Source organism: Cenococcum geophilum (assembly GCF_001692895.1).
Source record: "Cenococcum geophilum 1.58 unplaced genomic scaffold K441scaffold_17, whole genome shotgun sequence".
In the NCBI taxonomy this organism is placed as follows: domain Eukaryota; kingdom Fungi; phylum Ascomycota; class Dothideomycetes; order Gloniales; family Gloniaceae; genus Cenococcum; species Cenococcum geophilum.
Genome location: NW_027137575.1, coordinates 895,538 through 922,551, shown reverse-complemented (window position 1 = coordinate 922,551; position 27,014 = coordinate 895,538). Strand labels below are relative to the sequence as shown.

Below are 27,014 nucleotides of genomic sequence, written 5' to 3'. Positions count from 1 at the left end.
AAACAGTCGCTCGAGCACACCCCCGGTAAAAATTGTTTGCGAAAAGTTGCTAGACATCTTATCAGAGCTGGAGAAATTTTCCGAGATTTCTGATAAGTCCTCGGAGAAGTTTAGTGATGATTCAGAAATCTGCAGAGACCCACCAACAGCCATTAGGTGCCGTGCCGGGATTTTTGATGTCCTACGTGGTGTCTCGGATATTTTGCGGATATACTTCCGCCTTTGGCTATCGATGAAGTTCTAGAGCTAAGAACCGCAGAGGAGGTAAAATCTCGGCGATGAGAAAGGCGTTGAAGATGATGACTCTTGAAGGACAGTAATATTGTCTCCCAATGTAGATCTACTTGTGAATGGGAGACTCATTGGAATGATAAGCGAGAAATTGTTAGGGTCCGATGATGATGCCGGTCTTTCGATTTGGGGCTGTGCGGACTTCTGTCGTAGAATCGGAGTTGAACCAATGGGCCTAATGCTAGGATCTGCGCTGAGAAAAGACTTTGGGTTGATTTTTGGTACAGGTGAGTGAGAGGGTTCATTGCTGCGCTCAGATGCCGGCGTAGTGTCACCTTCAGAGATGAAGCTCCCCGGGACGCTTGGCTTACGTGCAGGACGTGTTGTTTGCTTGATCGATGGAGGTTTGCCATCGAGCCATGGTAGCCTCTTCCTAGGAACCTGCGGTGGGACAAGAGGTGGTTTCCTTTGTACTGTTGCGACTGAGCTCGCCTCACGAATGAAAGAGTTGCTTCGTGCTTTTTTCTTCTCAATATCGCTTCCATGAATGCCATTCATCCTTACTATGTTCCACGGTGGCGACGGGTGTTCGCATCCAGTTTTTGGATATTCTATCCGGGACCGTCGGGCCTCTGGGTGGCATCGATCTTGAAAGTACTAGCCATTGAAGCGCGTCTAGCGGGAAAAGATCTCGAAACCGGCTACAATATATGCAGTGTTGAATAGGAATTGTGATTGACGTTAGTTTAGAGTGGGTTTTGTTAACTTCGAGCATCGACCTGTGGTCTGGAAAACTATAGTTGTAAGAAAGGCTAAATTTTAGGGCACTGTGGTTTCCAGTATACGTCGGGCTGGCGTATGGTAGTCAACAGTAAAGCGCTTCAATGTGCGTATCGGTGAGAGTCGATTAATGTACCGTAATCTAAGCTGTGTCGTGCCAGCACCAGCTGTTTGCGTACAGTGAAAGAAGACAGGGAGTAAAAATGAGGCGTAACCCGTTGCCACCGATCAAGAGATGCGCACACCAAAGGAGTTGAAGAGATGAGGTTGTGGATGTGCGATACTAAGAGGAATTTTTTCGGGATGAGAGGGTTTACTCTGAGAAGAGACAAGCAATTGCAGAGGTGTCGAAGTGCCTTCCCAACAGGACGGTGAGTGTAAACAGGATATGAAAGATGAGGAAAATGCTATTTAAAACTTGAGTGAAGCCGTTAAAAGGCTAGTTTGACGGAGTGAAGAAGCGGTGTTCAACCTTTAATGCTATTAATACTCGTCTTGAAAGATTAAATAGCTCGTGATGTTTCACAAACCTGTAGATTGTACTCACCAGGGAGTCGGTGATCGTCAAAGCTTCCGCAATTATATTTAAGTAGATATGACCGCTTGAGACTTTTCATGCTAACTTCAGAGCATGTGAAGTTTTTTGTGGTGCCCTGTTCAGGATATTTTAGCACACTTAACATGTAAGCAGCATCAACTTGAGTAGAAGTATTAATATCACTTGACTCTATCAACCATGCGCCGCTAGATGCAATCTATCACGATATGGGCTACATTAGGAACAGATTTCAAGTCATATGTTCAGGGTAATGGCAGCGAACTTCACAACCTCGGAAAGCTCCGGGTGTGGAGGTCTTCAGCCTTGTTTAAGGCTTCGACAATCTCCCTTGTCATCTCGAGAACTTTCTCCTCTTCCAGCCTTTTAGCTACGAGTTGTAGGCTCACAGGCATGCCATGTACAACGTGTTGACTGTCTACAACGATAAAAGTTAGAACCTGCTGTTGAAGAAAAAGATAGAATTTACATTCGGCGTGGATTTCCTTGTCCAAATCACTAAGTGGCCTGTGCCAGGGTTTCGGCCGGTCTATCTCTTTGCCTACTATCACTCCACACGGGAATGAGACCGCAGCATAATCAACAATGTTGAAAACGCCAGTGTAGCCCACATACTTAAACTTCCCATGCTCTACAGAGCTGTATGGCGTGGTTGGGCCTATCAAGATCAGCAAACTCAGAGCCCTCCCGTTTCATACATGGTCATACATAAAATGGCATCAAGGCCGCCGTAAGAGTTCCATTGATCTAGAAATTTCTTTTGCAGCTCTGTTCGCTCAAGGTGTAACTTCCACATAGCGTGCACACCCATCTCTTCTGCTTCAGAGTACGCTTGCATTTCTGGCCGAAAAGGCTCTTCGGTAGGCTCTAAAATAGCCCTGACCGACTTGCCACCGTCTGCCACGAACATTCGACCCTATGATGTTGTTATTAGTAACTTGTGTCGCATACTTTGAGGCATTACTCACAAGAATGCTGAGGGCCTGAGCATGTAGGCTCGGATGCCATTCAACGATCTCATGCCCAGCTTTTTTCAATTTATCCACAGTCTCTTTCAAAGCCCGTTGTACTGGAGGGGTCGGAGTGACCATGCCATCATCCCACATTACCGCTAGCTTGAGCTTCTGCTTAATCTTAACGGAACGCCATGGTATAGGTAGGCATTTCGGATCTTGCATCCAGGGTTCTAATCCAACAACAGTTTTCGAGAATAATAAAATGTCATCAAGTGTCTTGCCCATTGGGCCATTAACACTATTCACTGCTTCTTGTCCTGCGAGGCCAGAGCGTGCTCCTAAAGTTGGGAATCGACCAAATGACGGGCGAAGGGTGAAGATACCAGTACATGCTGCCGGTATTCGGAGAGAGCCACCTATCGCAGACCCATCAGTCACCTGTTTGACGAGGATATTTCACACACGTACCAATATCAGTTCCAACACCGAGAGGGCTTCCACCAAATGCAATCAAAGCCGATTCGCCTCCAGAAGAACCACCGGAGGTCAGCGCCCTGTTCAGAGGGTTCATTGTTCGTCCAAATACATTGTTAACTGTCTCGGCTATCATCATCGCTGTCGGAACGTTGGTTTTGACATAGAGGACTGCGCCTGCATTCCGAAGAAGCTCCACCAACGTGCTATTATACGTTGCCGGGTTATTCACCCATGATGTGAAGCCAACTGTGCTGTCCTTGCCAACTATATTGAAGTTATCTTTGAGAGAAATGGGTAGGCCGTGGAAAGGACCGATGGTCCTCCCCGTTCTCTGAAGATGGACATCGAGGGCTCTTGCAGTGTCAATTGCTTCCTGGAAGAAAGTCTCCGAAAGGCAATTTGTCTGGGGACGCCATGCTATTAGCAAGCTCCTTTGTCATACATGAAAAGAGACCTTGGCATACGAGTTGATGAGCGGCGGCAGCCCTCTTACTAAATGCCTTCGTAACTTCTTCAGCTGTCCATACGGAATTAGCTATCTTATCGAGCAGTGATGGAGCAGACGTTGAAGTGATCTCCAATTCCTGCTCTGTGAACCATTTCGACTCTGTGGGAAACTTGGTGACATCGAGCTGGGTTGGTGGAGGAAAGACATCGACAGGGATGCGATATTCAGGCGGAATCGAAGTCAACAGGGCGGCGCGCTTGGCGGTGGCATTTTTTGCCCATCGCTTCCCATTAGCGCCCCGTGAGAGAGTCATGTCTTCTGCTAAAACCCTATGGTGTTCAAGTTATTAGTGCGTGCTCCTCTTGTCTAGGTACCAGCGCTGTAGACTTGGATGTCTGGAGCTACTCGTTGTCCATATGTACGTGTATAAAGAGACCCTTCCCCACCTCACCCACTACCAACCGCGGGCCTGCAATGCCGTCTAAGGCCATCGCTTCTGTTGGAATGAGTCGTGGGCCGTTAGCCGTAAAGGCAATCTAGACGCCAATCACCGGTCATAGTTTATAACGCACACTTCTAGGCCTTCCTGTCCGTTATCAACCTTGCTGCTCTTCGGCTTCTAACTAACTGCCGATATCTGGCTTTTCTCCGGCCCTTCTCCGCATCCTCATTCCACTTTTGGAACTAACGAAGCACACGTCCCACTTCTGTCCTATCTTAATCCGCCGTATCTGTAACCCTTGCTTGCTAATACTCTCTCCGAGGTTCTCAACGTTCCTCAGCGTTCTCTCTCGGGGGTATATAGCTAAGCCAGGGTATCATGTCTGCAGTAGAAGTGGTTGAAAATATAATATATTTCTCGGGCTCTATTACGCCGTGTTGCGTGGAGCCAACGAGTGGGCACTATGGCTTCAAAATTTATGGAGAACTTTCGTGGTACCCAAGATAAACCTAGCGACCAGACTCTCGTTCAGAAGCTCGACTTCTTTATCTTGACATTCTGCTGTCTGATGTACTTTCTCAATTATGTCGGTTCTACACTGTTGTCAGTTTCTGTATATCCAATTCTGTGCTGATTTCTTGGCTAGCTGGACCGTTCAAATCTAGCAAACGCGTATGTAAGTGGGATGAAGGAGGATCTTCATTTCAAAGGAAACCAGTTCAACCAAATCAACACTGTCTTCACAGTTGGGTAAGTCAGATCTTTGATACCCACTTCTCCTAGAGCAAAATACCAATTACGTTGCAGGTATACTATTGGTCAAGTTCCCTGCAATATTGCTCTATATTACATCAAGCCTCGTATTTTCTTTCCGACCATGATGGTCATCTGGGCTGGCTTGACCATAGCTACTGCGGGCGTGCATAACCCCCAAGGCATTATGGCTATCCGATTCTTTCAAGCCATTGCCGAGGCCAGTACATTCGTCGGAACACATTACATCCTGGGATCGTGGTACACGGAAAAGGAGTTGGGAAAACGCAGCGGTGTTTTCACTTCTTCTGGTCTAGCAGGCACCATGATCGGAGGCTTCATTCAAACGGGTATCCACTCCTCTTTAAACGGAACAAGAGGGCTAGCCGGATGGCGCTGGCTGTTCATTGTGCGGTCCATCCATTTGCATATCTATCCCTCTACTCACTACTTCCCAGATTGACGGTATAATTACGCTACCCGTGGCCGTCTACGGCTTCTTCCTCTTCCCAAACACGCCCAGTACGACCACCGCGCCATATCTGTCCGCCGAAGAGCGGGCACTTGCCATCTCGCGCGTCCCCGAAGTCGACGAGCGTACCCCGATCTCTTGGCCCTTCCTCAAGCGCTGCTTCACGTCCTGGTACTGGTACGGCTTCGTGTTTTTCTGGATCATCGCCGGTGAAACCGAGTCCTTCTCGTCCAACTCGCTACTCACGCTCTACATGAAAGCGCACCCGACTCACAAATACACCGTTTCGCAGCTGAACGACTACCCCACGGGTGTGCCGGCCGTTGGTATTGTGTCGACACTGTTTTGGGCGACCCTAACAGATTTCATGGGCGGGAAGCGCTATTTGGTTGGCTATTGGATTGGAATTACGGGAATTATTACGTCGGCAATGATTCTAGCGCCCGGTTCGACCACGGCAATGCATTTTGCGGCATACTACTGGGCGGGATCCGTGTATGCGTGTCAAGCGACGTTTTTTGCTTGGGCGAATGACGTCCTGAGATATGAAGAAGACTCGCTGCGCGCTGTTGTGATTGCGAGCATGAACATGGGAAGCAATGCAGTTAACGCGTGGTGGAGTATCATATTCTATTCGGCCAACTTGGCGCCTAAATTCACGGTACGTTGTAACTCTTTTGGCTTGTGATTCCTGCAGATATATTAGGAGACAATGCTGATTGGTAGCGCAGAGGGGTGTGTGGGCGATGATCGCCTGCTCAATCACACTGGCTATCTGGACGACGGGTATGATGCACATGACGCACAGAGACGAAAAGAAGAGGGCTGCAGAAAATGAGGAGACGTTGGATGAGAGGCCGCAAGTCCTCCCGGAGAAAGTGTAAGAGGGACGGATTGCCTATGGTCACTCCCTACTTCAAATGCTTCACCGCGAAGGTTTACCTATCTAATCACGTATGTCGGTAGCAATTGCCTCATGAGACGTATCTGATACCATAGATCGTCTGTTGAAAAGATATGACACTAACTGCCACCTTTCCCTGAAATTCTTGACTAATTCTAGATTCTTCTACACAACTGTAAGGGTTCTCATTTTACATATATCGAAACAGCCACTGAATCCATCTCCTAACCGGGCCCACCCGACTCTCTCATACGTCCCTGACCCATCCTGGGATCGTGTCAAGGCCATAGCACTATACCTCCAGTTTGAGCCTTGCACAATATCATTCACATACGTAGCGATCAGCAAGCAGCTAAAGTCCTCCCACGGCGTCGTAGGCACAACATCAAAGCAGACATGACTATCGAACGCACCATCTGAGTACCTCTCCAATCCTTCAAGTCTCGGCCTATCAGCATGTAAAATGGCACAATACTGAGGTCCAGTTGGCGCATCAAGCCCATTCCGCGAGTCCGGTATCACCGGGCCCGGCATTGGAACAGCTCGGAAACCGTCCAGGAGCACGCCACAGATCTCAAGCCTACCAGCAGAAACTTGACCGTAAGGATCCACAACGGGCGCCGTGTCGACCGCAACGACGTCGGCTTTGATCTCCCATCGGATATCCATCCAACCCCCGACTGGTCCGCGAGCAGAGGAGTACCGAATGGCGCCGACGACAGAGGCCCAGGACCAGGACGGCGCAACGTATGATTTCGGCCGGCGCGGGGTATTCGAAATAGTAGAATCGCTCTGCCACATCAACCCCGCTGTGAAACTTAATTCAGGCGCGCCTGACGCCTGGGCCGGTCTAAAATCATTAAGCCGCTTTGCCGTAGGGTGCAGCCAAAGCCCAGCGTAATATCTTGACCCAGTATTAGAGCCAATGATCCTGGAAATACCGGAGAGAGCTGGCAGCTTATCAGCATCGTTAGTCATGCCGCGGCTAGTGTAGTTTTCGATGAGGCGGAACCACTCCCACGTCGTTGCACTGTAGGTGGTTAGAGTAAGGATGTCTACGCCCGTCACACCACCTGGATCTTCATAAATCAAGCCATCGGGTACATCCTCAGACGCCCACGTTTTGGTACATTGCCAGAACATGCCTTCAGGTGCCCAGTGCAAGATCCTCGGCGAAAGCATTCGCTCTTGTAACACCCAAGCTCTGCGATTTAGAGGGGCATTATCTACTATCTCTGAAAAGTTAGGTTGAGGAGGCAGAACGTGGATACCTTTGTTGTTTATATCCCGAAGTTTACAGGGCCTAAGCAGGTATCTTGCTCCTGGGCGTTCAGTGAGGAATCCAGAGTGGCTGTTTTTCGCCACGGTAGCGGCAATATTACAAATGCTATTGCGGTATATATCCCCCATAACGGCTCCTTCTTTCTGCCAGTCGCTGTCGTCGTCAGGGGTTGGTTGAATGATGCAGAGCGAGTCAATCCATAGGTAGCGTTGCTCGAGCTTCCTCGTTACGTGCACAGCATCCCGGAACGTACGAGGCAGACTGGCTAGAGGAATCCCTTGTTGCCATGTTAAGAGTGTGTCGTGGGAGAGTTTATATGTATGCTGGCTTCCTCCCCAGCAGTGAGACAGTGAAATGTATGGCGCCCGCTTGCCGTCCGAGATGAGAAGCCGTGGCTCTTGGGAGCCATCTAACGGACCTACATCAATGACTCGAGTCGGGAGTATGGCCATGGAATCCACTGAACTTTGGCCAGCGCCGCATTTTGGATGGCTATCGACGCAATTTCTTAGCCATCGCCGAGCCTGACTGAAGTTCTCCTCTACTGCGGCGTTATAGTGTATTTGGCCCACTTCTGAAAGGTTCAGCTAAGAGCAAGGCATGGTCGTCGTCTCAAAATATGAGTACCTTGTGAAGAGTCGTTATGGGTACTTCGTCCTTGAAAAGACACTTCGGTCTGCCCACAAGATATCCATCCACCTGTGTTGCTCTTCTTAATGATAATTGGGTTTCGCGTAGCCGACACTTCAATAGACACTCCAGATGCTGCCGCACCGTATATTAGATAACTGCGCCAGAGGCGGCAGAGTTCGCATCCTTCGGCGGCTGACGCATCAAGGCCTTCGAAACTATCGTAAAGACTCTCCTCCCATTTGATGAAATTAGGGAATGTAACTGGTAAAGATTTTGAGTCTAACAGTGCTATTGCATTGCATGAGGAACAGCGCATTTCGTAGACTGTCATGCATATTAAGTGTATTTCGGCAGCCTGAGGGTAGCTGAAGATTTCACTGTTAAAGGGGTGAGGGGGTACAGTACTACCGGATAAATAAAGCCCGACAGCTTTACTCGAGCTGAAACCTCGTCGTATTTCCAGCAACCCCACTGCAGCATGTAGTTATTACTAAAGTATTCATTTCTAAGGCCAAGATCGCAAAAGCTTCTATAGTGCGCAAATGCACACGTCGTTGCTAGCTTCATACGTAATGACTACCCAACAACGACAACGACACGTGACAGTGGAGTAGAGCCTGGATTATTTAACATTATTTACTTTATACGTCAATGGATTACTCAATATGTATTCATGAGGCTGCCGCGTGCCTCTACTATTCCTTTCTTTCCCGCTTTGAAGGCGTTGACTGGGCCAACGAAGCTCGACACTAGGAATTTGCAACGCTCCTCACCAGCATTATATTACGTCCTACTTCCAACTCAATAAAGTTTTATTAACCAGCCTTCAGACTTTTCGTCATATCGAACACCCCCTTCCGCTATTACACGGGACTAGGAGACACTCCCTTTGAACCCTTCTCGCGAATCTCAAATTCGTCTGTCAATTCTCGCCCCCCTTAGCCCAAACTTACTTAGGCAAACTCTGGCCATACGACTCTGCTGTCTGGGCTAAGTTCTCCGGTAACGATGCCTGGATATACGCATGGCCGTCCCGGAGTAGTGTGATTGTCCTCGACAGTGCCGAGGCCATAAATTTCGAGCTCTTAGGGCTCGAAACGATACGTCTATGGCAGGAAACTATCTAGAATAGTTCAATTAAGTTGCATGCACTTCTTCCACTTCGCCTAGTCTATCCGTCTTAGTTTTCCCTTTCTCAAGAGTTCCATAGAACTGATTCAAGAGCTAAATAGGTAATAGAGAAGTCGGGTAATATTACTAAAATTGTAATCAGGAGTATTATAAATAGAGATAACAGGTATGCGGTCAGAGAGTGAATCTACTCAGCTTATACTTAAGCTGTAAAGCAAGACTAGGAAAAACCCCTCTCTTCCCAATAACTCTCCCACTAGAAACCGTCCAATGTCAGCCTTACCAATATACTAATAATTCTTACAAGATTTCGTTACCAATGGGTTAAGAAAATAGTACGGGGCTTTTCGTAAATATAGGGAGCAGAACCTTGCTGATTAGAGGGAACAGTGGATGGTGAGACTTTCCAGATGTCTACCGGACGTCTCAAACGTTCTACACGAGGCTGTGCGATGATATATTTCCATTGGATGGATGACCTTCCCATAGTCAATTAGGCGTTTCCCTCGATTAGCTTGAGGTCCGAGCTCGAATCTCGCTGCCCTAAATGCATCATCTAACTAGGCCGAATATTCTCTAGAGAGTTGGTAACTTGAATGCACAATTTGGGCTTAATTTTAGTTGGAAAGCGGCCGCATATTGATCTTGAATAACAGGTCTAGAAGTTGGATGAGTACGCCATTCGCTCTCCTCTTATGCACAATGATTGCCGGAAAACATGCCAAAAGTTCCGAGATTCTGTCGGGGTCGTGTTTGCTTTTCATACCAAGTGAATATATACAGTATAAAAGCCGGTATATCAAACCGAACTACACACCATCCACAGACCTCCCACTCCCCCTCTTACTCCTCGAACCTAATCTTCCCCTCACTAACATCCGGATACACATCAAACCTTCTCTGCGTCTCCAACGGAATTCCCTTCCTAACCTCCTCAATCCGCTCCGCCCTCAGCTCCGCCATCACAACCCCCTCCTTCTCATCCAGCTCCCCCAAAATCTCCGCATTCGGATCCACTACCATGCTATGCCCCCACGCATGATACTCCGCCTCCATATCCCTCGCCGGCGAGCACAACCCCACATAGACCTGATTATCCATCGCCCTCGCGCGCGCCTGCAACTCCCAATGCAGCGCCCCAGTCGTCAAATTGAACGCGCCAGGATACAGCAGCAGAAACGCGCCCCTGCGCGCCGCGATGGTCGCCAGCTCGGGGAACCGGACATCGTAGCAGATAGCCACGGCGACCTTGCCGTACTCGGGCAACTCGACCAGCGAGACCTTGTTCCCTGGGCTCAGCACCTCGGACTCCTTGAACCGGATCTTGCCGGGGATGTCGATGTCGAACAGATGCACCTTCCGGTGCGTCGCGAGCAGCTCCCCCGACGGCGCAAAGGTCAGCGATGTGTTGTAGAGCTTCTTGCTCGAGGCCTCTAGCTCCGGGATGCTGCCGCCGACGATGTACGCGTTGCTGTCGCGCGCGAGCTGCGAGAGCGCGTGGTAGGTTGGGGACTGGGATGCCGAGGGCGGGGAGGGCAGCAGGGTTTCGGCGTATTGCTGGAAGTACTTGGTGCCGTAGGGTGAGTTGAAGCACTCGGGGAGCACGACGATGCGCGCGCCTGCTTTTGCGGCCTCGAGCACCTTCGTACGGGCGTGGGAGAGGTTGTGCGCTTTGTCGGCGGTCGTCGCGAGCTGGATCAGCGCGAGCTTGACCGGGGTTTTTAGCAGTCTGGCCATGTTTAGTTTATTAGTTCAAGGCAAATTGATACGGTGAGGGGTAACAGAGCTCCGTGAGGCTTCGTGAGTGCGCCCTTCAGGGTATTGAGATGGTGGGGCGTGGATGTTTTCCCAAACTCCGATCGCGGAATGCCTAATGCAGTAAAGCGCCATTGAAAGTTGACATCAAAATCGTTTTCGAGGTTTCTTTTATTAAGTAGGTTATGGGTAATTTCTACCGATGCCCGATCGTCAACACAAAATCGTAACATCATGAGGAAGAGAAAAGCTGTGTCACCATGAAGCTGCTGTCCAGACAAAAGACCTCATGCTGCCCACGCTGAGTATGCATCCCAAAAACCCTTTGAATCGGAAAGGCCCAAGCCTTATGCCAACCACCGTGAACACCATTCCACCGGCCAAAATGCAGAAGAAAAAGAGAAATGGTTGTCGTGGATTGTGGAGAGGCGAAGCGGTGAAAAGTAGTGCCAAGAGAAATGCTACTGACGTCCCCTGTGATGATGAATTACATCCATATCTATTGTCCTTATTATTGTCCTTTTTGAGCTATTGTGCCTGCCATGCAGAACCTAAATTTTTTTTATCCTTCCAAAACAATTCCTCACGTACAAAACCACCACCACGCCACGCGTCTTATCCATATCTGCCGTCCTGCAGATGGGGGAATAATAGGGACAGCAAGTTGCTCAGATAGCCCGTCAGGAGAATCCTTCCGAGGTTTGCGATGATAGTATGACAGCAATCTGCACACACGTCAAATAACAGAAAGATGCGCTAGCACCAGCAAAACGATGATCACAACAGGGATGATGATAGATCCAGTAACCCCGGCCCACATTGCGATCCTCTTTTGTGTTCGACCACATTCTTCAACTTCGCCCTTGCTCATGTACGAGATCAGTCGATCTGTCTTTCCGAAAGCGTAGAGTACAAGGAACGGAGGAAACCACACGAGTATGACGAACAGCATCCAAGACAGGCGTTGCTTTCGCTTATGATATACTGATGAGCTTGGAGGACTGTGATGAAGTAGGTGTGGGCTATTCTCACTCGGAAGTCTGGTAACAGGGTGATACGTTCGCAGAGGCGAAGTCGTTTCACCCGACATTGGCCGATCATTACTAATGAATCGAGAAAGTCTTGTGTCCTCTGTCCGAATGGTTGATGTATCAGGGGACGTGAGGACCATCTCCCTCAGCTTCGTTTGTCCACGGACTGAAGCACGTTTCGAGCGGATACTATGGCCTTGAGGGCCGGAACGAGGGAGAGCTTCCCGTGTTCGCTGCCTCCTATGTGCGAGAAGAAGTCTATCCTGTGACTTGTTGGAAGCCTTTGAACCATGAGGAGTGTGACTTGGAGTTCCGTGCTCAACAGTTGCAAAAGGAGTGAATGGAGATGCAGGGAATTGGGTCATTGGAGAGGACGCATACCGAGTTTCAGAAGAAGGGAAATACCCAGGTGACGAATTCTCCGGAGCTTTACTCGGAGTGGAATCCCAGGCTACACCAGGACTACTTGAGTCCGCAAGACTACTGCCAGCCTCATGCATGCCTGTGCCCAGAGGCGTTCCAGTCAAGTTCCCTCTTGGACCAAGAACTGTCAATTTTGAAAATGAATTGTCGCGTTCTGTCAGGGGGCTGCTTGTGGTTGGCGGTTGGCCTTGCATCGAGTCGATGTAGCCGTCAGTTCTGTCATTGGGCCTCATCCCTCGAGACGTGGGAGGGGTGTGCAGCATCTGGTCCTGTTCCTCATATAAAATTGTATCATTCGGGCCCGAGCTAAGTAAGTCCATCGTCTCTTTGTCGCTTAACTCGTACGGATGCGCGGCAGGTCGGTAAGCGTCCTGACGATGTCTGGGACTAAGTCGTGTACGGGCCTGCAGCGACCCCTGGGCCTGTCGGACTGTATCAATATTCGGCATTGGGGGCATCTGTTCAACATTGTCAAGGGTGAATGCGGAATAGCTGGACTTTGACTTCACGCCTATCGGCGGAGGCGAGGATTTGAAAGGGTGTACATGGTCTAACAAAGGACTCGGATGTCGATAAGGACTGGATGCCACTCTTGGAGGCGTCAGCGCATTACGATTCGGAAACCCAGTTGCACCTTGAAAATTATACAAAGGTAAAAGAACAGGCTCTCCCGTATCTGAATGCGAAAACTTGTAAGTGTGGGCGTACCTGTCGTCGCCGGGATGGACCAAAATATCTCCCAGCGTGTTCATGCTGCCACCATAGCTCGAGTAACCCGCAACACTCTCCTCAGTTGATTCACGTGGAAGGTTGGCACGACTCTGCTCCGCAACGGTTTCCCAATCCCGCTCATCCTCCTCATCATTCATGCCAGTGTAAGAATCCTTTTCCGGAGATCCACGCTCTGGCGGCTCATTGCGACGAGCTGGAGATATCTTTCTCCACATTCTAGGAATGGAGGGAGGGCTCTGTTGACTATCGCCAGGCTCTGAGAATAGCCGCTCTACTTCACCAAGAGCCTCTGAAGGTGCAGTGTTTCCATCGTCTTGTGAGTAAGACGAGGAAGGATCGAGTGGTCGCCCAAGCACGACAGGAGTAATTGGACTTACCGGACTTGGAGGGCGGTGGTCTTCCTCTCCCCTGGGTGTACCGGGTGTGCTGACGGCGAAGATACCCCCACTGAGATTGCTCTTTACACTAATCTGGCTCAAGCGTTTTATCTGCTCGTTTACTATGCGATCAAATGACGGCTGATTTGGCCTGGATTCGGCAGAGCTGTAGCTGTCGTTTTGAGTCGCCTCCCGATTACTCAAATGTGGGAGAAGTTCTGATGATGCACTTGCCGGCTCTCCAAGAGGTTCTTGAATTTTTGGCACGCCGAATGAACTGAAAGGTTGGGAAAGAAGCAGGAGGTTTCGAGTGTCTCCATATGATGAGTTAGAGAACATCTCAGAAGACATATCTCGACGGGCAAATGGACGACGAGGCCCTTCAAGTTCGATCGGCGGTTCAAGAGGCAAAGGCGCCTGAGGCGCGGAACCAACAGCACCTCTAAAAAGTCCTGGCATCCTCGGGAAAAGGTTGGGCTGCTCTGGGGTTTTCGGTCCAGAAACAGTACTTCCATCGCTGCTGCTTCCCCTCCGAAGGCCAAAATCGAATAGACTCCATCTAGAGGAGTGGTGGGGGCGTATAAATTGCTGACTAGTGTCGCTGTGTTGGGTTTCGAAACCTGAAAGTCGAATCGTGTCCTCAGCATCTTCTTCATCCATGAGATCGAGCAGAGAAGTCTCCGAGACGTCAATACCTCCATAATTGTCAATGATCTTACTTATCGTGTCAGTTTTGTCAGGATTTGGCATGTCAGGGTGTCTTAAAAACTCTTGCGTTATCCTTCCTCGGGATGTACGCTCACTAGAGCGGGTAGAATCACCGAATTGATACGTATAGGAGTGCAAATCAGCCTCGGTCGAGTAATCAGTCCCCGCCATCCTGACACCATAGGGCACGCTGCTTCGATTGAAGATGCTTGGCGGGTACATGGATGATCGGTCGCGTTCATCACCACCAACAGTAGAGGACGGATAGAATGATTCAACATCGTAGTATCTGCTGTACCCCAGATCTCCTTCTGACATAGAAGCTGGGTCCATAGCCCGAGGCTTTTCAATACCTCGCTCTTCCTCCATGGAGATAACTGGAGCAGATTGATTATTTTGACTCAGCGGTCTTGCATAAGTCCTAGATACGCGTGGTGTTGTACCTCTCGACATATACCTCAACTCCTCGCTCACAGCTGCTGGTTTTGGCTTGGCCTGATGACCCTTGCGGGTGAAAGCTCGTGACAAGCGCTGCATGAAACTCGGTGAAGTAATAGGTTTGTTTATTTTAAGAGGCGCAGGTGCAAACTTTCCGATGTATGGTTGATCAGGTGTGGAGTACGTCGAAGACTTAGGGCTAAATGCGGCAGGTGTAGGCGGAAGTGGAAGATCAATATTTGGCATGGGCGGTGTCTGGAAGTTGCGATTCGAGCCGGTGATTGACTGATATGCGGATGGTAGGTCATCGAAAAGAGCGCGTTGCGGAGCCATTTTGTCTGTCAGGTAGGGGGAGTCCTTATCGCTGCCAGCCATCGACTGCTGAACTGTATCTGGTCCTCTCAGTAATTCGTTTGAGGGTCGCACTTGGAAGTAGTCAACAAAGTCGGCATCACGGTCTGCCGGCGTCTCAATGTTATGCAAATACAATGATTGGTGGGGATTGACCAGGTCAAATGAAGCACCTCTGTAGTGCACAACAGCAGGAGTTTCCGGAGGAGTCGCTGGCGCAGTTGTTGTGATGCTAATGTTTACACGTGGAGAAGCGGGTTCGCCAGCTTGAGTTAAGGGAACCGCTTCCTCAAATCGAGGTGGCTGAGGGAAACTTGAAAGAGAGAGTGTTGATCCTGTAGTCAAACCCGCGCTAGATAGCAAGTTCTCAGTTGAGGTGTCTGAGCGCAGTGGAGATGGAACTGGAGGACGCGCAGAGAGAGGTAGTGGTCGCGGTAAATGCTTGATTGGCTTGAAAGTTCTTTTCTTGAAGGTTTTAAAGTGTTCGCCCGAACGATAGAAACCCTCAGCTTCGTCGGTTGACGGATAATCTGAATTGGTGCCGCCGGGATCCTGCGGTGCAGATGAGGAAGATCCAAACGGCTGATGTTGTGATGTCGCGAGTAGTGAGGTGAAGGATGGTGACCGCTGAAGCGCCGTCTTTCCCGTCCGGCAATCGGACTGCTGCCTAGCCTGTGACGAAGGTGGAAAGTGCTGTACCGGGGTTCCAGGAGCCGGGGGGATGCGCTCAATTGCATTTAAACCTGATGCAGCGGCCTTCCTCTTCAAACGCCTGCCGGGCGTGATGGACTGAGGGCTGGGCGTATTTTGCTGCTTGCGATACTCGTGTAATGTTAGCGTGTGGACGGGAGTCCGTGACGGTGTCGAGCTAAGGGACTGATGAGGTGAATGAATCGGGGTAACTGGCGTGGTGACTCGGTGGAGTGAATGAACTGAAACCGGTAGAGGAGGCTGGTGAGTAGCCATGTTACTGCTCCTGGGCCCGATATCAGCGCCCGACTTCAGCACTGTAACAATATGTTACTCACACTAGCCAATGCACAGGCTATCCAATGCTACCGGATCAGCAGTAGAGTGTATTCTCCAAGCAGCTGCCTCGCTATCCTCCTAGAGCTTGTTTTACGGTTTACATGAGGAAGTCTCGACCGCAACGAGTGCATCTCGTTTGGGATATCGAGAGGAGCCCAAGTGGAAATACGCCTAGAAGCTGCACATGACTATAAATTAGCTTCTATCTCCTCCTCGAGTGGTCAATTCTTGCGGAGTATACAATTGTAGGCATCAATCAGCGATCCTGTTTCTGTGGGGGTTTTCTATGGGTACGTACCGTTTCAGCCCTAAAAGTTCCGTCTCTCTACCAAAGCCTACCACTCGTTTCATTCTCCTTTTGTCGTTGCATTTCCAATCAGGTTTCCAAGTATGTTTGGTGATGAGAACTCTGTTTTGGAACCAAGAATGCTGGTGTTTGCAAGGCTCAAGGTTCGTATTGAGGCAGCAAGTGCGGAAATGGAAGTCGGTGAGATTCGTCAACAAGTCATTTTTTCAGAGACAGCGGAACAGCAGGCGGCGAGGTAAGGAAATTAGGATTAAAGATGAAGGATACCTACAAGGCGGACGGCACAGAGGCAGCGTCCGCAGAGGAGAATTGAAAAGAGTAGTTACTCCCAAAGTGGCTGCCGTCCCAAGAAACCAGGAACACAAATGGCAGCAGCGGAAGGGAACGAAGGAAGTACGAAAGGGCCTCATGTACGCCTCCGAGGGCATAATATTACTCCCGCCCGCCCTCTCAGCACGCTACCTGCACCCACCACAACGTTCCCCGTCACCTCCATCACTCCCAGCGCTGGCCACCAAACAAAATGACCTGGAGGTCGACAGAGCACGGTGGGTGGTTGATGGTTGATGATGACACCCCTGCAGCATCCGAGCTTGCCACAGCGTGGAGCCAATCAAGCTTCCAAGCCTGCAGGGACCAAAGTCACTTCGCCGGGCCACCTGGCAAAGCAGGCATGAGCAGGCCTCGCAATTGTGCACCCACAGCAAACAGCCCACTGCCAGTCGCGGCGCTGAGCGGGCTCTAATGCGTGTCATCCGGTAGCGATAAGGCCTGCAACAGCTTACCACCATTGCCCCCATCTCCAGCCAATCCCCTATTTGCACAGCCTTGCCCCTCCCTTTCACGTCTGATAGTTTTTCGGTGGAGTGCGAAAGTCTCATTTCAGCTCCGCTTTAATCCACCGAAGAGCCCCAGGAGGATCATATAAGGCCCCTTTATTACGTTACTCAAACTCCTATATTTTGTGGTCCTCACCACCCTTCACTGGCACGACTAGCAGGCCTTCGTTCGGTCTTCCCTCGTACAAAGCCGACGAGCTGAGATTATGCGGAAAGGGTACCTGCATGCCAAGCGACGAAAGACTTGGCTGACTCTAGCAAACAAACTCCATCATGTATCAGAGTCCCTCGAAAGTGCCATATGATGCCGTCGGGATGCGCGACCTGCCGTCACACCTCGCGTATTTCGACATCAGCTTGATGCACGACAAAGATCAACAGGCCCATTCTCACTTTCGAGACCGCGCGCGTAGCATCCTTCTCAGGCAGGGTGTTATGCAAAATGACGACATCTATCACGACTCCTTGTCAACACCACAACAACCTTCGAGAAACATCTCGCATGAACTGCATGGCCGATCGTGCGGAGGCCGCGCGCGTACCTGTCACTGCGGCTGAATGCACGGTGATGAAAGCTTCACGACTTGTATACTCACACAACGGAAGCGCTGTCCCTCCATGTAAATTCCAGCGAGACGCCTGCGAACTCGTTCCAAAGGAACAAAAGTGAGCTTGGTCTGATAATGAGATATTAAATCTTTCACCGCCTACCCTTCAAACTATAATCCAATGACAATATTGCCGCCGTGATTTCCTTTCACATTGTACCACGCGCTGCGCTCTGTCATCACATCAGTTTCAGGGGGCTCATCAGATTCTGAAATCTAACCAAAGCTCAGAAACGGTGTATGCAGGTTTAAACAAGACTCTTTGAGCCGTCTGAGAGCTTAAGCCCTCTTCAGTTCGAGACAACCGATCCATTGATAACCAATTCGACGGGAGTATCATGCACCGTAAATTCAATTTCATATCTAAGATATCCTTGGATCAGTATCGCCACATTAGAACATCAAATCCTTTTTCCTAATCGAATTCCCTAAATCACTAAACTCAATCCTCTCAGTAGACGAAGTACGCCTGCGTGAGTGGCAGCTCTGTCGCCGGCTCCGCCTTACATACCATTCCATCCGCTTCAACGGTCTAGATAATTTCAAATTAGCGACTGTTTCTTTACCATAAGCACGCTAGCAGATCCTTGCAGTTCGCTTACATATCTCTCAGGATCAACCTTCATCTTGGGCATGCTATCATTATACTTCATATCTTTCTTTCCAATACTCCTGCAGTTCTTGACAGCCTCAACACGCTTGCGGAGATTGTAAGACCCGACGACCCCAGACTCAATCGAGGCCTTCGATACGAAAGTGATGCTTGTCGGCGGCACAAAAGGCTACACCCAGCCATTAGTAAACATCATTAGAGACTTAGTGAGAAGAGACGCGAACATACCGCGAACATCGGCCTCATAACCACCGGCTCAACCGTTGGGATTGACGCGTTTGGATCACCCTAACGCCAGTCAGCTGCCAGCACCTCATTTCTTTGAGTCAGCAGAACTCACCATCTGTGCGTAAGAAATCATGCCGCTCTTCACCACCAGCTTCGGCTTGACCCCAAAGCTCGCCGGGTCCCACACAACCAAGTCGGCCAGCTTGCCTACTTCCACACTACCAATAATATGCCCCATACCCTGCGCAATTGCCGGATTGACCGTATACTTGCTGATATACCTCTTCACTCTGAAATTATCCGCATCAGAACCCTCATCTTCCTTCAAAGTACCCCGCTGGACCTTATTCTTGTGCGCGGTATTCCAGGTCCTCAGAATAACCTCACCACATCTACCCATTGCTTGTGAGTCGGAAGACATCATGCTAATAGCGCCAAGATCATGTAGCACATCCTCCGCAGCAATTGTTTCAGCACGAATGCGGCTCTCCGCGAAGGCAACATCCTCAGGGATATTCCTCGAAAGGTGATGGCACACCATCAGCATGTCGAGGTGCTCGTCCAGCGTATTCTTCGTATACGGACGAGTAGGATTCGTACTAGAGGGTAAGACGTTCTCGTGCTCCACCACGCTAATGATATCAGGCGCGTGTCCACCGCCCGCACCCTCAGTATGGTACGTATGGATCGCGCGACCCTTAAATGCTTTTATCGTCTGCTCGACGAAGCCAGACTCGTTAAGCGTGTCGGTATGGATCAACGTCTGGATGTCGTGCTCATCGCAGACGCTCAAGCACGTATCGATGGCAGCTGGAGTAGTGCCCCAATCTTCGTGGAGCTTGAGACCGCACACGCCGGCTTCAGCCTGCTCGCGGAGCGGGCCTGGCTCGCTATCGTTACCTTTGCCTGTGATGCCGAAGTTGAGCGGGAGCGCGTCGACGGCTTGCAGCATCTGGCGGACGTGGGTTACACCGGGCGTGCAGGTTGTGGCGTTGGTTCCAGTACTATATCACGCATTACTATCTCGTCCCATCATTTAGAAAATTGAGCTTTGGGAAGACATACCTGGGCCCCGTCCCACCTCCAAGCATTGTCGTGATCCCAGATGCGATTGCCTCATAAGCCTGCTGTGGACAGATAAAATGAATATGCGTATCGAACCCACCCGCCGTCACAATGCTCTTCTCCCCCGCAATCACATCAGTGCAAGACCCCACCACCAACTTCGGATCCACACCCTCCATAACGTCCGGGTTACCCGCCTTGCCTATGCCCACAATAATGCCATTCTTAATCCCAATATCCGCCTTGTAGATCCCACTCCAATCCACCACCAACGCATTCGTGATGACCGTATCCAACGTCTCCGCATCCGACCTCCCGCCCGCCTGCCCCATCCCCTCCCGCAGCGTCTTCCCCCCACCAAACGAGCACTCATCCCCATACCGCGTACAATCCCTCTCAACCTTCACCCACAGTGCCGTCGCGCCCAACCGCACCAAATCCCCCGTCGTCGGGCCAAACATGCCGATATAGGCGCTGCGCTCCATAGTGCAGATGTCGATATGCGCCGCGTCGCCAAGGGGCTCGGGCTCGTGCAGGAAGCCGCCGGCCTGCAGCTTCTCGACGATGGAGGCGGCGACGGAGACGTCCCCGATGGCGCCGGTGGCCAGCGCGTTGCCGCCGCGGATGTGCTGGTTGCCGGCGATCTGGACGAGGGTGACGGTCTTGGTGTCGCCGGGCTCGAAGCGCACGCTGGTGCCGGCGGGGATGTCGAGGCGGTAGCCGTGCGCGCGGGTGCGGTCGAAGAGGAGCTGCGGGTTGGTTTCGATGAAGTGGTAGTGCGAGCCGACCTGCGGATGGAGTGTTAGCATTGGCTCGCCGCTTGTGCTCCAGGTTCTTTGCAGAGAGATAGAGACAGCAGGGCTGAGAGGGGCTGTGTGGGAGTGCCGCCAGAGGGTCTCTTGGGTGGGAGGATGGGTCAACGCACCTGTATCGGCCTGTCCCCCTTACTAACCACCTTCAACTTAATTCTCTTGCGCCCATCGTTGAGCTTGATCCTCCCGCTCTCCCCCTTCACGGCGACCACCGCGCCGGGCTGCTTCGAGCTCTCATACACGCTCGCTTCCGGCAGCGGGAACTTGTCGTTGGACGGCACGGGCAGGAAGGACCCGTACAGCGCTTTCTCGAGATCCCCGTCGTCGCTGCTGATCGGGTGATGTACGGTGACAAGGTATGTGCCAGTCGGGAAGGTCCCCTCGATCATGAGCTCCGAGAGGGAGGACACAACGGACGGCTGCACGTGGCGGCGGCCCAGCATCGTTTTGCCGATCGACATGAGGTCCGCGACTGTGTGGTTGCCATCACGGACGAGCTGTGTTGCGTATTCAGCATTACGCCTTTGCAATTCGTTCTAGGACGGGGCAAGTAAGGAGGGGGGGTACTTCTTGGAGGTTATTCGCGATTAGGGCCTACGAGAGAGCTAGTTAGCATGGCGAGGCCAACTATAGGAGGTGTAGAGGGGGGCTCTTACAGTTGCCTCGGCGTGGTTCAGCTTGACACCTCTCGCCAGCCGTCGTTGGGCCAGCAGCCCGAGCTGCGAGATGACGAGCTTGTCCAGCTGTAGCTCGTTAGCGGGGCACTCCGAGTACCTGGAAGCCGTTTACCTCCTTAGGGCACAGCTGCATGGTCGTCGGGTTATAAAAATATAGGATGGAGATAATGGTTAGGAATGGGGTTTCAGTGCCAATTCATTGGCATGTCTTTGTTCAGGTTGGGCCCCGCCGCGTGTTTCGACTCCCATGGTGGTGGTTTATGGTGATTGCGGGGCTAGCTCTCCCGATAAGAAAAGGGGAAGGCGAGCAGGTGGGGGTTTTGCATCGCCAGCTAAAGTCAACGCAGCTAAAGAGTTTTACGGCCTCATCGCTGATACCTTCGATAATTTTAGGCCAGCGGTAAATTGACACCCCCTAATTGGTATACGGACACCCCCCACTAATTGAGTTTAGTTCCTTCCCGGTCAAGTTAGAATATCACGTGCGTTTGACTTGTTTACATCGCGAACAATCGTCGCGCGTCCACCGCATGACGTTCGCGAGCCTGAGTTCGAAGATATCTTATACAAAGTAACGCCCCAGGGCCTCCGCCACCTCAAGGTCCAACTAAAGCTTGCAAAGTCTACTAATTATCAGCCAAATTGTAGTGGCTCTTGGACTGCTGTATACGGCCTCCCCTACTCCCACGTACTCCACCAACAGCTACACCGAAGCGCTACCTCCGTACTTAAAATTGAGCTTACCAAAATTAACGAACACTGGTGGTTTGATCGCCCTCAGCCAGACCCTCCTACCTGCCCACCTATTGATCCTCTACTACTTATTCAAGAGCCTCTAATTGTTGAGCGTCGCCGCGGCCGCCCAGCTGGCTCTGTAACTCCTAATTGGGTTAATATATTGACTCGCCGCGAGCCATCAGCATTCGAGCGAAATACTAGATATACTATGCGTGGGCGCAGGCGTGCCCGCGGAGGTAGCAGCACCTAAATTAGTTCGCGTGATGTCTTACAAAGCACTACATAATCCGATTAATTGACTCAGGAGCAGATGGGTAATATTTTGGGTAATAGGGGTAGTGGTGGAAGTTAAAATACTACTACGAATAACTTACAAGATGTCGGCGGCAATATTCAACAGGTTTACAGAGGCCTAGGTGACTTGCCCTTTTAGGAGAATTTTGCTGAGGGCTCCTTTGGCGCATTCCAAATCTAATTTGGACTCTACTACTTGTACTACAACTAGAATCGAGACTTGATCGTGGTGTTGCAGTTATAAAAGTTGCATTTTAATAATTTGATTTTCGCGATGCAGATGTAAACAAGTCAAACAAACGTGATATTCTAACTTGATCAGGAAGGAACTAAACTCAATCAGTGGGGGGTGCTCCGCGTATCAATTGGGGCGTCCGTATGCCAATTAGGGGGTGTCAATTTACCGCTGGCCTAATTTTAAGAGATATTTTAAAGCTGGTTCAAGCCATTGTTGTTATGAAAATGAACTCGCGTGTAAAATATTTATGTCAATTGTATTAGGATATTCAAAATATTTTGTGTATTTAACATCATGGACGGCGTTTACTTAGTGCCTTTCTGTGTTAATATTCTCAAGAATTTCTAATGAGAGTTGACAGAAAATTACTTCTAGGCTGCTTCAGTAAGATTTGCATCCTCGAAGTTGCTTAACATTTCTTATTTGTAAACATGAATGATTCAGAAACTGCCAACGACAGTCCATAAAAAAGCTGAAATATCGACGAGATGGTTGTCATATATGAAAACAACGCTATTATCCTAGAAAATCGGTCCGCTCTCAAAGGAGTGGTTGAGCTCAGGGCAGCAACCTCGGCCGAAACGTCGATCGCGCTTAAAGAATGCTCAAGCGTGCTAAGCCTCTGCTCAGATCAAAGCATCATCTTGCCCATCCATGAAGCAGTAACCAGGAACAGAGTATAATAAAATGTCCGACTACGGAGGTTACTAGAGCGAAAAGAAAAGTCTAGCCTTCGGTCAGATGAACTCTATCACATATCTTTATAATTGAAGTATAAGGCGTGTATATTGGATTAACGCAGACGAATCAAGGGATATTTTAATATTCCCCTGGATTTTCTCGAACCTTCATCAACATCTCTACGAGCTCTATGATGTCCAACCATTTACGGAATTAGCGTCCCGGCTGTGATAACGGTCTACGGAAATAACCCCCGCAAAAGTTGAACCTTTCGGCAGCATGTAAGAACTCTTGGGCCACTATAAAGTTTCCATTTCTAGAGTAGTCGTTTAGGTAGGTCTGATGGTCAGACCTCTAGCTTTCTCAAATCCTCTTCAACAGCTCCATAAATTCCATGAATTAAGCATATTAAATACAGAAGAAATAGCATCGACAGGGGGGAGCAACTTATCAACCACTGTATGAGCCTTCGAAGCGCGTGTTGTGATGCTAAGAGGCTTGGATGATCCTTTGCAAGCACCTTCTGAATTTCAACGACGCGTTCAAGTATCTCTATAGCCTCCTTAGCTTGCCCGTTTGCTTCGTAAGCTATAGCAAGCGAGCGTCGTGATGCTAATCGACTTGGATGATCCTCTGCAAGCACCTTCTGAATTTCAACGACGCATTCAAGTATCTCTATAGCCTCTTTAACCTGCCCATTTGCTTGATAAGCTATAGCAAGTTGGTGCTGTGATGCTAGTCGATATGGGTGGTCCTCCGATAATAGAGCCTCCTGAATCTTAACAACATGTTCAAGTAGTTCAACGGCCTCTTTAACCTGCCCATTTGCTTGATAAGCTCTAGCAAGCCCATGCTGTGATGCTAGTCGACTTGGGTGGTCTTCTGCTAATAGAGCCTCCCGAATCCTAACAACATGTTCAATTAATTCAACGGCCTCTTTAACCTGCCCATTTGCTTGATAAGCTCCGGCAAGCTCATGCTGTGATACTAGTCGACTTGGGTGGTCCTCTGATAATAGAGCCTCCTCAATCTTAACAACATGTTCAANTANTTCAACGGCCTCTTTAACCTGCCCATTTGCTTGATAAGCTCCGGCAAGCTCATGCTGTGATNCTAGTCGANNTGGGTGGTCCTCCGATAATAGAGCCTCCTGAATCTTAACAACATGTTCAATTAATTCAACAGCCTCTTTAACCTGCCCATTTGCTTGATAAGCTCCGGCAAGCTCATGTTGTGATGCTAGTCGATCTGGGTGGTCCTCCGCTAATAGAGTCTCCTCAATCTTAACAACATGTTGAAGTAGCTCAACGGCCTCTTTAACCTGCCCATTTGCTTGATAAGCTATAGCAAGCCTGTGCTCCGATGCCAGTCGAGCTGGGTTACCCTCCGAAAGCATCATCTTGTTCCACTCGCATACTTCCGAAAGCCGTTTGACGGCGTCGCTGGGCCTTCCGTCTACATATAAACACCATCCGGCATTTCTACAAAGTTGATATCTCTCCTCGAGTTTCGCTGCCGCATTGCTGTCAAGTATCTTCTGGACGTGTGGCAAAATTCCCTTCCAGATCGGTGGGTTAATAAACTCCGTGTGCCGTAACAGGCTCGTAAAATGCTGTGTCACCTTCTTTGTCCATATAGCCGTGAGGCCCTCTTCTCGAACCCAATTTCTCGTAGCGAGGTGTACAAGCCGGTGGAGGTCATATGATTTCCCATCTTCCCGTTCGGTAATGAAAGAATAACCGGATAAGGTTCCGATCGCGTGAATTGCGCTTTCCTCTAGGCCTTGGTCTGGTAGAATCGACCGAGGAATTGCTTTCGGCTCAATGCATGACATGAAGGAGAGGAGGTCGGCTGCCAACGGATCCTGACTCCGGATTTGAGCGAAAGATATAAGCCAAGTGGCCGCAACTGGATTCTTAGACTCCTTGTACCTATAATTGTCTTGAAAGTCTCTACTTAGCACTGCGACCATGCTGTCTTCAGTGTCTCTCAGTAGTTCTAGGTACGTCGAAATTGAGATTTTGTTTCTGTTGATGTACGCAGCTGCTTGGGTGATGGCCAATGGGAGGAATGTAAGCTCATTGAGAAGCTCCGAAACTGCCATGGTATTACTCGATAGATCCTCTCTGATCAACGAGATGCTTAAGAACTTGGTTGCGGCCTCCTCTTCCATCTCAACAACCTCAACTACCTCGTTGCTAGCGAGAGAAATTGCAGCTTCAAGGCTTCTGGTTGTATAAACAATCGATCCCTTGCTGCTCTGTGGAATATAATCAGTTAGCGCGGCGGCTTCGTTGGCGTTTGAGCCGAACAAGATATCATGGCTGTCAGCGTTGTCAAGGATGAACAGCCATTGGCCCGCCTCTTCCTGGCCCAGATATCTTTTGACGGCTTGTTTGACGTCTGCCTTCTCGTCTGCCAGTTCACGGATACGAAGTAGCTGTGCTATTTCTAGGAAAGCGTGCTCGAAACTCTCTTGACTGATCGCCGGCACCCATAGAACTGAATAATTTGGATGAGTCTCTCTCACTTGATAAGCAAACTCGAGGGCGATTTGAGTCTTCCCAACGCCTCCAAGGCCGACAATGGCAACCTTTTGACAATAACTATCGATGAAAAGTTTCTCTTTAAGCGTATTAAGCTGCTCGAGGCGGCCGACAAATTTTGCGTTTCTTGACAATGGGAGGTATGAAAAGGGTTTATGAGGTGCTTTCACATCGTGTACAAACCGAGTTTTAATTGTTTGCGGGAGGTCACTATCTATTCGACAAAGGCCCGTAGTCAGCTTGTGATGGCTGGAATCATACTGTGCTATTTTGAAGTATACAGTGAGTAGAGCCTAACCTTGCTCGATATGACTCGCTTGCATCTCCGATCTTGATATATCCATCGCCAGATGCGATCCCTGCAGCCTTCGAATTTCCCGAATTATATCCTTGTATGCCTTCTGTTGTGAATTGGAGAACTTTGTCATGTCCTTTACATATATTAGCGAGTGCCTTACGTCTCGAAGCATCCTTGCTCACCATATGATTTGCGTAAATTGGGTAGTGAAGCTCTCCAGTTATGATAGCGGATTCTTTAGGAACTATGAATGATTTGCCAACTGCAAGTTGCTCGTAGAAACAGACAATCTCAATTTTTGATCCTTCTTGCTTTCTTTTCTCGAGAACGTTGTGAAAAGAGTCCTGTACATTAGACAATGCCTCAGACCCGCGCCGAAGTAGCTTGACAATGCTGCGGTTGGCGGGCTTAACGATATTAACAATGTCTGTAAGAACAGCGCCCCATTTTGCAAGATCGGTGCCGTGGTGTGGGGTCCCTAGAAAACAGATCCCTATGGTGCAAGTCTCAATCATTCTAAGATGGGGAAAGCGGGATTCTCTAGAAGTGGATAGCGCGCGCTGTGTCACGAGGCCACCAAGGCTATGAACGACGAAAATAATCTTCCTATTTGCCTTGCTTGATGTCAGCATATACTTGAATTATTATACACTCTTAGAAGAGACGTTGGTTGGTTAAAGCTCGTACCTCCATTCCCGTCCTGTAACCTGCCAGACTTCCTAGGAGGTCATTGGCGAAGCCAGATACTCCGTCCTGCGCGGCATGTGTCCAGAAGTTAACGACATCGGCATCGTAGCCGAAGGTCATTACCCGCGAGTCCACAAGATCTCTTTTAACGAGATCTCTCGGCCAATGTACGCCACTCCTAGTATGAAACCATGTTGTGTATGCATTGCCCGTCAATCCATGTACAAAAACGATATCGACAACCGCAGAGGGCGGATTATAATGCAGCTTTATCCCATAACTGTCATTCCCCTCAAACCTCTCAGCGCTACTGTTGCCCGGCTGAGGCACGACAGGTTCAGTAGGATGCTGAGGCGACTGTCCTCTCAAGGTTAGATTAGTGCTCCAGCTGCTGTTGCTTGCTAAAGCCAGAATAGAGGCATCAGCTTCCTCGGGCTGCTCCGAACCTTCGCTGCTACGTTGTAGAGTATGCGT

General features: G+C 49.8%; 6 protein-coding genes across 6 annotated transcripts; 1 reads left to right on the top strand and 5 right to left on the bottom strand.

Annotated features, from left to right (window-relative positions):
- Positions 1-1,833: 1,833 nt before the first annotated feature.
- K441DRAFT_557177 (acetamidase) lies at positions 1,834-3,761 on the bottom strand (the record flags this gene model as incomplete). The annotated part of the gene is made up of 6 exons (XM_067643367.1): positions 1,834-1,985; positions 2,037-2,225; positions 2,276-2,483; positions 2,536-2,939; positions 2,992-3,403; positions 3,465-3,761. The coding sequence occupies 6 exons, from the start codon at positions 3,759-3,761 to the stop codon at positions 1,834-1,836; spliced, it is 1,662 nt and encodes a 553-aa protein (XP_067504810.1).
- Positions 3,762-4,353: 592 nt separating this feature from the next.
- On the top strand, positions 4,354-5,999 carry K441DRAFT_557125 (MFS general substrate transporter; the record flags this gene model as incomplete). Its single annotated transcript, XM_067643362.1, has 5 exons — positions 4,354-4,476; positions 4,537-4,640; positions 4,698-5,052; positions 5,102-5,776; positions 5,847-5,999. The coding sequence occupies 5 exons, from the start codon at positions 4,354-4,356 to the stop codon at positions 5,997-5,999; spliced, it is 1,410 nt and encodes a 469-aa protein (XP_067504809.1).
- Positions 6,000-6,993: 994 nt separating this feature from the next.
- On the bottom strand, positions 6,994-8,906 carry K441DRAFT_676795 (HET-domain-containing protein; the record flags this gene model as incomplete). Its single annotated transcript, XM_067650995.1, has 4 exons — positions 6,994-7,049; positions 7,090-7,872; positions 7,929-8,405; positions 8,888-8,906. The coding sequence occupies 4 exons, from the start codon at positions 8,904-8,906 to the stop codon at positions 6,994-6,996; spliced, it is 1,335 nt and encodes a 444-aa protein (XP_067504808.1).
- A 790-nt stretch (positions 8,907-9,696) lies between these two features.
- K441DRAFT_658716 (carbon-nitrogen hydrolase) lies at positions 9,697-10,849 on the bottom strand. Its single transcript, XM_067648407.1, has one exon. The coding sequence runs from the start codon at positions 10,800-10,802 to the stop codon at positions 9,909-9,911; it is 894 nt and encodes a 297-aa protein (XP_067504807.1). The 5' UTR covers positions 10,803-10,849; the 3' UTR covers positions 9,697-9,908.
- A 442-nt stretch (positions 10,850-11,291) lies between these two features.
- On the bottom strand, positions 11,292-16,040 carry K441DRAFT_705124 (uncharacterized protein; the record flags this gene model as incomplete). The annotated part of the gene is made up of 2 exons (XM_067653571.1): positions 11,292-15,831; positions 16,011-16,040. 2 exons carry the CDS (start codon positions 16,038-16,040, stop codon positions 11,557-11,559), a joined length of 4,305 nt encoding a protein of 1,434 aa, XP_067504806.1. The 3' UTR covers positions 11,292-11,556.
- A 1,694-nt stretch (positions 16,041-17,734) lies between these two features.
- K441DRAFT_658715 (Urease, alpha subunit) lies at positions 17,735-20,875 on the bottom strand. Its single transcript, XM_067648406.1, has 6 exons — positions 20,495-20,875; positions 19,570-20,357; positions 18,617-19,508; positions 18,505-18,564; positions 18,266-18,445; positions 17,735-18,195 (listed from the first exon to the last, which is right to left on the bottom strand). Exons 1-6 carry the CDS (start codon positions 20,840-20,842, stop codon positions 18,115-18,117), a joined length of 2,349 nt encoding a protein of 782 aa, XP_067504805.1. The 5' UTR covers positions 20,843-20,875; the 3' UTR covers positions 17,735-18,114.
- Between the last annotated feature and the right edge of the window lie 6,139 nt (positions 20,876-27,014).